The sequence below is a fragment of the Poromitra crassiceps genome (genome assembly GCF_964638095.1).
Source record: "Poromitra crassiceps genome assembly, chromosome: 1".
Taxonomy (NCBI): domain Eukaryota; kingdom Metazoa; phylum Chordata; class Actinopteri; order Beryciformes; family Melamphaidae; genus Poromitra; species Poromitra crassiceps.
This window is the reverse complement of record NC_139623.1, coordinates 3,032,402-3,045,188: the sequence shown is the minus strand read 5'-3', so window position 1 is coordinate 3,045,188 and position 12,787 is coordinate 3,032,402. Positions and strand designations below refer to the sequence as shown.

At 40.9% G+C, this 12,787-nt stretch overlaps 1 protein-coding gene across 1 annotated transcript in view; it reads right to left on the bottom strand.

The window, feature by feature from the left end:
* Positions 1-4,757: 4,757 nt before the first annotated feature.
* The window catches only part of LOC310786383 (plectin-like), a gene marked incomplete at its 5' end in the record, with an annotated part of 61,045 nt that continues 53,015 nt past the window's right edge, over positions 4,758-12,787 (bottom strand). The window contains 3 exons of the mRNA XM_083647589.1: positions 4,758-4,780; positions 4,960-5,076; positions 5,300-12,495. Of these exons, the coding sequence (XP_083503715.1) occupies positions 6,334-12,495 (6,162 nt within the window). The 3' untranslated portion in view covers positions 4,758-4,780; positions 4,960-5,076; positions 5,300-6,333. The remainder of the gene's footprint in view (positions 4,781-4,959; positions 5,077-5,299; positions 12,496-12,787) is intronic.

Genomic DNA, 12,787 nt, shown 5'->3' with positions numbered 1-12,787 from the left:
ATACAGCCTCATCTGTGTAGCTGAAACTTAATCTGTGAAGCTGAAACTTAATACAGCCTCATCTGTGTAGCTGAAACTTAATCTGTGAAGCTGAAACTTAATACAGCCTTATCTGTGAAGCTGTAACTTAATCTGTGAAGCTGAAACTTAATACAGCCTTATCTGTGAAGCTGAAACTTAATACAGCCTTATCTGTGAAGCTGAAACTTAATACAGCCTCATCTGTGAAGCTGAAACTTAATCTGTGAAGCTGAAACTTAATACAGCCTTATCTGTGAAGCTGAAACTTAATACAGCCTTATCTGTGAAGCTGAAACTTAATAGAGCCTCATCTGTGAAGCTGAAACTTAATACAGCCTCATCTGTGAAGCTGAAACTTAATACAGCCTCATCTGTGAAGCTGAAACTCTGTTTTTTATGTTCTTATCTATTTTATACTTGTAATTATTGTAATTTTTGTACGTTTCTAAGGACGAGTCTGAAATAAAGACATCAATCAATTTGCTATATCTTATGAATGTATTTGTATTTATTATGAATGCCCTGCAGCTCCCATGCAGCTCAGCCGCTGTGCGGCCTTGCCCGCAGCATGGTTGCTGCATGGCCTCGCCTGCCCTATTGGCGCACGCACAATGTCTCCCTCTCTCTCTCCCCCTCTCTCTCTCTCGTGACTTTGTGTGTGTGTGTGTGTGTGAGTGAATTTATGACATCACTGATGATGTCATCAGCGGGATTTATAACATCACTGATGATGTCATCAGTGGGATTTATGACATCACTGATGAGTGGGACAGAGACACAGAGCCCTATTCATTATATATCTTGTTTTTCATTACCACCAATCATTATTTTAATTTTTCCATTCTTACCACAAATGTGGTTTTTGTATTCCTACATCAATTTTATACACATGCGTAAAAAATAACCCATATTTATTCACAATGGAATTTGATAGGAACTTGTTGATAGGAAATGTTTGCAATTACTAGTGAGAAAGAGAAATATGGCCAATACTATTAATGAGCTACTGTTGACATATTCTGTTCTAGCTAACGTTAGTTAGATCAACAAAATAAAACCTGAAATAGAACAGTATATACTTGATCAACTGATTGATGTGCATTTGAAAATATTCTTGTGCTTTTGATTTTCTTCATCTTAGTATGGCTGGTCCAAAGATTACGGCTATATGGTCGTAGAGATGCTACATAAAGAACAGCCACTTCTTGATTCTGATCTCTGATGCTGATGACCTAGACCAGTGATTCCCAACCAGGGGTACGTGTACCCCTAGGGGTACTTCAGCAGCTTGCAGGGGGTACTTGGAACGATTGGGGATTACGATGTATTTCCAAAATGATAAAAACTGATTACTTTTTCCAATTGAAAACTGTCAGAATTGTATTAAAGATGAGTCATTAAAATTATTTTAATAATGAGATGTGTTAGAGGTCATCTAAAAGTTTAATATAAGTTTAATATAACAAATTTAGGAGAATTATCGACATGAGGGGTACTATTGGCATGGTAAAACAGCTCAAGGGGTACATAACACAAACAAGGTTGGGAACCACTGACCTAGACTACAGTATGTGGCACAGGGTCAAGCTCTCATAGATGAAGATTCCTTTGATGATATACAGTCTGTCATAGAAGACTTGTCTGATGAGGAAACTCAGCCAGTCCAATAGATTGAGTAAAAAAAAACAAGCATCCCCCCACTCTGGGCAGAACAAGAAGCCACAACATCCTGAGGAACACTGCCAAGGACCTGCACCCGCTTCAACAGCTGTTTCACCCAAATGTGTTCATCACGACACACCCGCAATAGACCAGAACAGCACATCCGGGTAATTTGCAAAACTTGAAGGCCGCGCCCCTTTTTAGGGGATAACACAAGCCACTCGCGTTGACTTCAATGTAAAATAGCAGTACCCAAAACATCTATAGAAAAATAACAGAATTCATTTCCTTTATAAATGACCCAAAGACACCATGACATGACAATATATTTCAACTCGGCCGGCCATAGAATGCGCAAGATACATCGACACGAGGTACTTGCCTTATATGAACGCTGTATCCAGTTTCCACCAGGTTACATGCATCGTCCACATTGACGGTGTCACGCCTACCCTATCGCAGACCAGTTTTTTTTATTTATTTTATTGTTAGTGAAACTATAACAACACAGCAACTCTTCGGCATATCTCTATCAAATTAAACCATTTTAAATAGTTTGTTTGAAGTGGTTTCGGCTTCTTGTACCGTCGTTTACTATGGTGGGTTTCCCCTAAAAAGGGGCGCGGCCTTGGAGCTGGGCGCTTGAAGACGCGACGCAGTTGCTATTAGGTCATCAGCATCAGAGATTTCAGGACCAGGAATTGTCTCCTCATCCTGCTCTTTATGCAGCATCTCTATGGCCATTTTAGCCACAAATCTTTTATGACTGAGAGACCAGCCATAATGCTCTGGATAGGCTAAAGACAATCAAAAGTAGCATGGGGAAACCCAGCCTTCAATGTGATGTCACAGGCTATGCCTGTACAAGAGTGCATACGTTTCGTGACTGATAGCACATAGAGGGCACGTGGAGGCTCGGTTTACCCAGGCTAAATCAAAAGCACAAGAATATCTTCAAATGCACTTCAATCAGTTGATCAAGTTACTCTTCTATTCCAAGTTTTATTTTTTTGATCTATTAACGTTTAGCTTCAACAGCTAGCTAACATTAGCTACATTTATCTTGACTTTGTCACTAGTATGGATGTGAAGGTCAAGGCCTAAACGTTCAAATATTATGAAGCCTACCGTTATCTTTCACAAGATATATAACATTTTCTTAGGTAAAACAATTGTAAAATAAGACTTACATGTATCATATGTGCAAAAGCAGCCGTGTTGAGTTGTGAAATGTGTGACAGGTGAATTGTCCGCAGTAAATATGTTCCTAATTGCAAACATTTACAAATATCAAAGGTTCCTATCAAATTCCATAGTGAATACATCATGTTTTGTTTTTTTACCCATGTGTGTACAATTGTCATGTAGAAATCAGAAATACAAAAACCATGTTTGTTTATAAAGTAAGAAAGAAAAAATAAAATAATGACTTGTGGTAGTAGGTTAGGCTAATAAAAATAAATACAAACCTGGAATATAAATAGCCTAATACATTTATTTAAAAGCTAGTTAAGAAACACTCAGCTATGGAATAACATAGGGAATGAATATGGGATGTGCATTAGAAGGGTAGTGATACAAAAATGTTTTTTTTGTGATGATCAAAAACAAGTTAATTGAGAATACTTGGAATACTGAATGATGAAAATAATGTATTAATTCTAAATTCTATTCTCTAAGAAGTCAAATTGAAAGATATTGAATATTGGTACAAGATACTGTACAACATTAAGATAAAATACAAAAATATGGGCATCATCATATCAGCCTTCAAAAACTCATATCAGTCAAACCCTAATTCATATACTGTATCATAGCCTACTGTTTCAGATATCTCACCAATATAGTAAACATGTTCAACAATGAGTAAGTTATTGAAAGTGGGTTACACTCAATTCTAGAGTGCATGTTTTACAACCAAGTCATTAGACCTCGCTTCCTTCGTTGGGGATGAGTAGTTAAACGAACACTGCCCTCATGTGGTAAAATACCATAATCTATTTAGCATCATATTCTCTAGGCTGAATTAAAATTCATACCATTGGACAGCTACTAGATTAGTATTTCTACACCATCTCTGAGGTAAATCGATTGTGTGTGAAATACTTTCATTTTCCAGTGTTTTAATGTTAAACATCCAGATGCTTGCCTGTTGAAGTATGAATGACAAGAGGGTCTCTTCAGAACACATTTATTTACATTATAGTGTTATCTTCAAAACATACAACAGAATCCACTCACCATGCCATTCAAAGCAAATATCTGCCCATAGGCAAAACCAACCAGTTAGTTTTTGACTAAATATGTTGCTAACTTTAAATCAGCATTGGGGGAAAAAAGGTTTTCTGAGCAGATACATTTGGATTTGCCTTTATTTTACATCTATTTTCCCACATATCCTTTGCAAATAATAGTAAAAACATGCAAGGCAAATTCATATATCAAAAAACATGAAAAATCAAAACAAAGCAAACATGTACAGAGGTAAAACATTTTCAAGAAGCATAACAGAAATACTTGGCATGGAAAACGAGCTATACGCAACAAGATGATAAAGCTTCAAGCTATTTTTCAGTTCGCAAATGATATCTGTTGCAAAATATCAACTGAAATGAAATCATGTTATATAATACATACATTCATGCAATGTGGTGTTGTAACAAATTGTCATATTTCTCTAAATACGCTGTCAATAGCCCTTTGGTTTTGACTAAATTTACAGTGAGAGATAAATCAAAATAGCTATGTAGTGGACTTGTAGTGGAAATCTTCATAAAAACAATCACATGAAAGGACACAGCTGTGTGTGTGTGTGTGTGTGTGTGTGTGTGTGTGTGTGTGTGTGTGTGTGTGTGTGTGTGTGTGTGTGTGTGTGTGTGTGTGTGTGTGTGTGTGTGTGTGTGTGTGCGCCCTGGTAGTGTTCTCCAAAATATGATGATATGATGATTAACATTAACATTCAAGTAACAAATATGCATAGAGTTCATGAATGAAGATTGTTCCTAGTAAGGCATCCCAAGGTGGTGTCAGGGTCACAAGCCTCAACTCTCTTCAAATGTGATGTGCAATGGAAGAAAGGACATACTCAATGGCAGATCTAGAAACAAAAGACAAATTATGATGCATTAAAGTAAACCAAACCATGCAGCTGGGGGAAAAGAGCAACAAAAATGAAAAATTAGCAAATAAATCTTGATTAAAATGAAAAGCTTCATCTTTCGCAAATAAAGGAAATGAAAACAAGGGTGACATCAGTTTTCATGATAGTCAATTTACCTGTATAACTGGATGAGGATGCCGTGGACTCACAAATCCATCCAAGTTGAGTGGCTCATACGCTCCGGCCAACTGAGTATCTGTGCTCCCATGCCACATTTTGAAGGAGTGAGACAGCTGCCAAAAAGACAAGAAGAGTGATAGACGATAATCAGTGAAAAAATTTAGCACCGCCACCCTACTGGTGAGTGTGTGTGTGTGTGTGTGTGTGTGTGTGTGTGTGTGTGTGTGTGGGGGGGTGGGGGGGTTGATGTGACCTAATTTGTGGGTCTGATGTGATCAAAATAAAGATGACAAAACAAACACAAGAAAAAGATGAATGAACTAATTTCTTACTTACAAGAACCAAAACAACAGGAGGCAGGTCTATAAGGGAGAACAGGAACAAGTCTGACATCATCTTGGGACGATTTACCAGGAACACTTGACTGAGGGTGAATGAGGAGGAATCCAAAACTTTGGAGTGTGTGAAACAATGGCATAATGAGCTGAAGTGATGTGAAAGTCCACTGAATATAAAGGGGCATGAGTGCAATGTAATGACAGATGTCAAATTGGTTTCAGAGCAGTCGACACATTTTGAATTCTTACACTCTGTATCCAGTGTTGTATTTTTGTAGTGTCATTTTGTAGTATGTATTCTGTGTTGCAGCTAACTTGGTAAATGATTTACTTAGCCAGGCAACAATAAACACAAAACATAAAAATAACAATAATAATAATAATAAAAAAGAAAATCATCTGGCCAAACTCTATACAAACATTCAGAAATGTGAAGGCATCTACAAATTTTGGAATCTGTTAAAAACAATATAACTATGTTATTATGGCATTTCTCATTGAGTATTGTCACAAAGATTAAAAAATAGAGGACAAATATTCTTGAATTTCAAAGGAAAAAAGGAACACTGGAAAAATATCTCTGTTCAACGTACATACGTGTATATATACGTATATATACTAATATTATATTAGTTTTAGAAAGCATGTATACAAGTGTAAAATTAAAACTACAAAATCAGTTGTGGTCACTTGAACAAAAAGACATGTTATGCTTTGCTTTCAAAAATATAAATTGACTTGATAATCAGTACTAAAGAAAAGGAAATTAAATGTTTCTAGCAATTCTTAGTTAAGGCTGAATATGTAAGGCATATATTTAGAAATCTATTACGTATGAAAGAAAGCCTTTTCAATAGCATAGCCATTTCTTAATCTGACCACATGCAGGGCAAAATAAATTAATTATAATTTTTTTCTCACGCGAAACTATTTTCCTGTGAGAGATATGCAACTGTAGAGTGTATTAGTATCATTGATACTTAGTCATATGGCCTATTTGTTAGGGCCAGGACTAACGTTAGCTAATCCACGTTAGAATCTGCGACCATAGCTGGTTGAGGAGGATGTGAAGGAGGAGGAGGAGAAGTTCATGCTGAAGCCAGAGCCGGCATCAATGCTGCCTCTCCGGGAGCCTGATCTGGAGCCAGTTCTTGAGCCGCTCCGGGAGCCAGTGGCAGATCCTGTCCCGCTGACATTATAGGGACTATAGAGGCCTTTGCTGGACTGTGAGGAGGCCTCGAGCAGCCTTAGACCAGATCCTTCCTCCACCATGCTTCTGTCCATGGCATCTTTGAAGGAGATTTTCAGTTTGGTTTTTGGGCATGTTAGATATTTGGAGTAAGCACTGACATCTCTCAGCTTCTGAGCAGTACGGGCATCAATTGTTCCCTTCTTGATGGATTCATCTAGTGTCACCCTGGCCTCAACATCAGGCTCAATAAGCCCACCAGTCAGATACTGGACCTCAAGGAAACGCTGCCCAGCTTCATAATACAACCAGCCCTTCTTTAGAGCCTGGGAAGCAGACATCTTCACTTTAGTTCTGGGGTCTTCAAATCCATTGAATGCTTTTTGAGCCAAGTTAATGCGATCAACCATTACTTTATCTATAAGGGCTTTTTCTGTTGCATCAGTGACAGAGAATTTCTCCCCAGTTGTAGGGTCAATTATTCCACCTGTGCAAGCTTGGGCCTCCAACAACCTTTGGCCTGTTATATTGTCTACCAGGTTTCTGTGCATGGCTTCAGTGATAGACACCTTCTCCAGAGTGTCTGTGTCCAATATTCCAGCAATGGGGCCAGTCTCTTCTGTTGGGTCATTCCAAATGATTGCAGGTGCTTTAATGGTGGGTATGGGGCTCATAGGATAAGAGGAGGTGGAGCCAGTGGTGGAACCAATGGAGGATGAGCGAGAGCGGAAGCCTCCCATGTTTCCAGAGAGCATGTCAGCAAATTCTGTGATGGACAGGTTTCCAGAGCGGTATGTATCTAGAGCATTCTGGTCAATAAGACCCCGGGAAAGAGCATCATCAACATCATATTGTCTTCCTGACCTCCTGTCGATGATTATAGATTTGACATTACCATCAGAGGAGGTGATTGTGATCTCTTCCCATTCACACTCCTGCTCAGCAAGCTCCAGATAGGTTTGGTGGTCAATGAGTCCGTTCCTGTAGGCCTCATATACGCTCATCTCTTTGCCTGTCTCTGGGTCTACAATGACAACTCTGCGCTTACGAACTGAGGATTTGGAGGATGTCTTACTTTCTCGCTTCTTCTGCTTCAGGAGCAGGAGCACCAGGCCACTGTCTGGGTCTGTGATACACCTCTCCATGAGCTGGAGGTAGGTTAGGTTTTCCTCAGTGTTGGGATCAAAGAAGCCCTTGGTGTCATCAGATGGATCTGTCAGAATCTCATTCATCTCCTCATCAAAGAGGCCACGTTTGTAGGCTACCTCAACTGGCAAACGATGACTTTCCTCTGGGTCAATGATTCCACCAGTGGCGATCTGGGCCTCCAGGAGACGGATACCATGATCTTTTAAGATTAGTCCCTTTTTCATGGCTTGGAAGAGGGAAATTGTCTTGCCTGAATAAGGATCTCTGTATCCTGTCACTGCACGCTCAGCAGAGAGGAGCTTGTCTTTGAATTCTGGTCCTACAATCCCCATCCTCACTGATTCATTGACAGTCAGTTTGAGGTTTTTGATTGGATCAATGACATACCCTGTGGCTGCCTGGGCCTCAAGCAGTTCAAATGCAGTGCCTGGCCTGATCATGTTCTTCTTCATGGCCTGGTAAATTGAAAGACGTTCATTTGTGGACTCTAAATATACTCCAGCAATACAACTAGTTCCCTCAAGGTATCTTGATAGCCTATTGCTTAACTCCTCCACTGAAATATGACCTTCATTCAGTTGAGTGACAGTCTGCTGGTCAATAATTTGTGAGCGGAGCAGCTCCTCGATTGTGATCTGCTTCCTCAGACCTTTGAACATCAGCCTCTTATCTCCCAGGGAGAGGAGGCGCAACCCACCATCCAACTTGCATCTCTTGAGCAACTGTGCATACGACAGCTTCTCCTCAGTGACAGGGTCAATGAATCCTTTGGTATCATCAGTCAGTCTCTCATTGGTCTCTTTGTTGATGTAACCTCGCTGCATGGCAATGTCTGCTGGGAGGTGGAATTGGAATTCAGGATCAATAATGCCCCCAGTGGCAGTTTGAGCCTCCAGCATTTTCAGAGCATATTCCTCCAGGACAAGATCCTTCTTCATGGCCTGGAAAAGAGATATGGTTTTTCCACTGTATGGATCTTTGTATCCTGTGACTGCTCTTTCAGCTGAAAGAAGTTTGTCATGGATTTCAGGGCCAACAACACCCTTACGGACAGCCTCATCAACAGTGAGTGTTTCATTTTTTATTGGATCAACAATGAATCCTGTGGCAGCTTGTGCCTCTAGGAGGCCGAGAGCTATTTCCGGCTTCATGAAGCCTCTCTTCATTGCTTGGTAAATGCTCATCTTAGAGCTGTCAGTTATGACCCCAGCAACACAGCCTGTGCCATAGAGATACTGCTTCACAGTGGTCACCTCCATTATGTCACGGATATCCCTCTTGCCCTGTTTGAGGAGGTTGTATGTCTCCAGGTCAATGATGCGGGCATTGTACAGCTCCTCGATAGTTATCCTTCTCCTGATTGTCTTGCATGTCATTGGACTCCCCTCTCTGATAATTTCTCTCTGTTCCATAATCTCAATAATAATGATGATCATGCGCTCTTTAGTGATGTTGCCAGAGCGATATTCATCCATGAGCCTCTGCCTCTCCTGCTCTGGAAGCAAATTTGAGTTAATGACATCCCAGAGACTCGTTGACTCTCCAAGGCCAAGGCCTTCAAGTGGAATGTCGATTTGGGTGTTGGTCAGTTCACTCTCTGTTTGTTCCTCAGTGTAAAGGTATGTCTTCTCCACAACAGTGGGAGACTGGGGTTTAGAGAGTAGAAGGATATGCAGGCCTGTCTCTGGATCTTTTCTGCACTTGTCTTTCAGCTGTTTGTAGGTTACATTCTCATCAGTTTCTGGGTCTGAGAAAGCTTTGTTGTTATCTGATGGTTCAGATAGGGTGTGTGCAATTTCTTTACTGAAAAGGTTCTTTTGATATGCAACATCAATTGGGATGCGGAGGCTGTTTACAGGGTCAATGATTCCTCCAGTAACCATCTGTGCTTCCAACAGCGGCATGGCATGCTCTTTCAGGATTAGATCTTTTTGCATTGCTTCGAAAAGAGAGATTTTGTTGCCTGTGAAAGGATCTTTATAGCCAGTGACGGCCTTTTCTGCAGAGAGGAGTTTTTCATGGAGCTCAGGGCCAACAAGGCCTGTTTTCACAGCTTCATCTACAGACAGGCACTGGTTCCTTACTGGATCTACAATGAAGCCAGTGGCAGCTTGAGCCTCGAGGAGTGCAAGGCCTGTGTTGTGCCTGAGGAGCTTTTTCTTCATAGCTTGATAAATGCTGATTTTCTCCTTTGTTGGCTCCAGATAGAGGCCAGCAATGCTGTCAGAGCCCTGAAGATATTTGTTGACATTGGGATTCTCACTGACTTGTTTAGGTGTCGTTTTGCCTTGCTGCAGGAGGTCAAATGTATCTTTGTCAATGATTTTGGAATTGTACAGGGACTTCGCTGAGACAGGAGCTCTGAGTCCCTTGAAGCTGGACTCTTCTTGCTTCTTGGCCTCTTTCTCATTGACAATTGTGATAACAATCGTGATGATCTTTTCAATTGTAACCTTCCCTGACCTGTACTGTCTGATGAGGTCAAGTCTTTGTTCCTCAGTGAGATATTCAGAGTTAATCAGCTCCCAGAGGGTCATCTTCTTCCCTTTAAATGGCCCAGACTCGAGCTCCACAGTTGCCTGAGTCATAGCCTCTTTCGTCTGGGCTTCAGTGTATGTCTGCTCTTCCTTTGCACTGATTGCTTGGCCAGACAGAGGGAGTAGATGGAGACAATTTTTTTTGTCAGGAACACATCTCTTGAAGAGCTCTGAGTACGTGACATTTTCCTGTGTGTTGGGGTCAAAGAAGCATTTTGTTTCATCAGTGGGATTGCTTAGAATCTGGTTCATGTCATCATCAAAATACCCTCTCTTACAGGCAACATCATGTGGGATGCGATGACTTTTTACCGGATCAATGATGCCACCTGTGGTCAGCTGTGCATCAAGCAGTCGGATTCCTTGTTCTTTAGGGATGAGATCTTTCTTCATTGCCTGAAACAGAGATACAGTCTTTCCAGTGTAAGGGTCCTTGTAGCCTGTAACGGCTCTCTCTGCAGATAAGAGCTTCTCGTGCAGCTCAGGGCCAACAACACCCGCTTTGACAGCTTCATCAACAGTGCACTTCTTATTATTTACAGGGTCAACCAGATACCCTGTTCCCGCTTGTGCCTCAAGCATATTCAAGGCAAGCCCTGCCCTCATCATGTCCTTCTTCATAGCTTGATAGAAGGACATTGTCTCTTTGGATGAGTCAATAACTACTCCTGCAATGCAGTTTGTGCCCTTCAGTGCTTTGCGGACCGCTTCCATTTCAGACACTTCTTTGATTGTCTTATTGCCCTTGTGCAGTTTGTTGTACAGGTCTTTGTCAATTATTTTGGATTCCAGGAGCTCAGTAGCAGGGACAGGTGCTCTTAGACCATCAAAGGCTAATTCATTCTTCTTCTCTTTCTCCTCTGCCACAGTAATCACAATCTTAATGATTTTTTCTATTGTGATTTTGCCTGTCTTGTATTGACGGAGAAGGTCCTTCTTTTGGTCCTCAGTGAAATACTCAGAATTGATTATTTCCCAAATAGTGACAGTCTTTCCCTTGAATCTTCCGAATGGCACAGACACAGTTGTTTTGCTGAACACATCCTTGGTCTCCTCCTCTGTGTATATACGTGAGCACTGAGCAGCCTTATCTGTGATCGGCAGGAGTAGGAGACCAGTGTTGGGATCAGTGGTACATCTCCCCATCAGCTGAGAATATGTCAAGGGTTCCTGAGTGCTGGGGTCAAAGTATCCCTTAGTGTCATCTGAGGGGTTTGCCAGAATCTTGTTCATTTCTGCATCGTATTGTCCTTGTTTGTATGCTGTTTCATTGGGTACACGATGACTATTGATAGAGTCAATTATTCCACCAGTTGCAAGCTGAGCCTCAAGGACTCTGATGGCATGATCATGTTCAATCAGACCCTTTTTCATAGCTTCAAAGACAGAGATCTTCCCACCAGTGTATGGATCTTTGTAGCCAATAGCAGCTCTCTCAGCTGAAAGCATTTTGTTGTGCAGTTCAGGGCCAATCAGGCCTTCCTTGACAGCTTCACTAACAGAAAGTTTCTGGTTCTTGATGGGGTCAATCATGTAACCTGTGGCTGCCTGTGCTTCAAGAAGGATCATGGCTGTGCCTGGAGTAATCTTCTTCTCTTTCGATGCTTGATAGATTGTCATTTTCTGATTAGAAGGTGTCAACAGACCAGCTATGCAGTTCTTTCCTTTCAGAATTGTTCTTAGCTTTTCAGTCTCACCAAGCTCTTGCACAGTGGTTTTGCCTTTCTTCAGCTTGTCGAACTCCTTCTTGGATAAAAGGCCGAGGTCATGAAGCCTGCTTGCAGGGACCTTTTCACGGATACCGTCAAAAGCCAATGGATCTTTTCTCCCTTCCACACTGTCTACCACATCTCCGGCATTTTGACCATTGAAAACTGTCTTTGTTGTCTCAACCGTTGTTACATGGATTACTTCTTTCTCAGCGACTTTCTGAGCATCCTCAAGCTGCTGCAGTTTCTCACGTAGTTTCATGTTCTCTTCTGCAAGAATCCTTTCCTGCTCAAGTCTCTTCTTTTCCAGCTCTTGCATTTCTTTTTGTTTGTTCTGCATCTCTTTTTCAGCCTCTTTCTGTTTGTTGAGGGCAGCATCCATGGTAGCCTGAAGTGTCTTCTTCTCTTCCTCCATCTGCTTTCTCTGGTGTACCTGTTCATCTTTGAGAGCTTTGGCCTTTTTGACTTCCTCTTCAAACTGGCTCTCCAGCTTCTTTTTCTCATCTTCAATGAGCCGCTCTTTCTTCAATAGCATCTCCTTCTCTGTCAGGAATGTTTGCTGGAGTACTATCTTCTCATGTTCAATTTGTTTCTGCTGTGCATCAGCCATCTGATAGAAAAAAGGCAAAAAAAAAAAAAAAAGTTACATGTTTTGTATGGCACATAGTATATTCTTCACACATTTTGTTTCAATTTGTATTGCAGTGTAATTTGTACAATGCACTCTGCTTATGCATATAGAGATGAAAAAACAATCCCTACAGTAAGTGAGTTTTATGTGGGCTTGACTGTAGTTTTGTAATTGTTTGCTAAAAGTTATTTGATTACACAGCCATTACTTGCATAACATGTACTCAGTTTCAAACTCTACCCATTCTACATGTTTCGATTATTTTTACCCT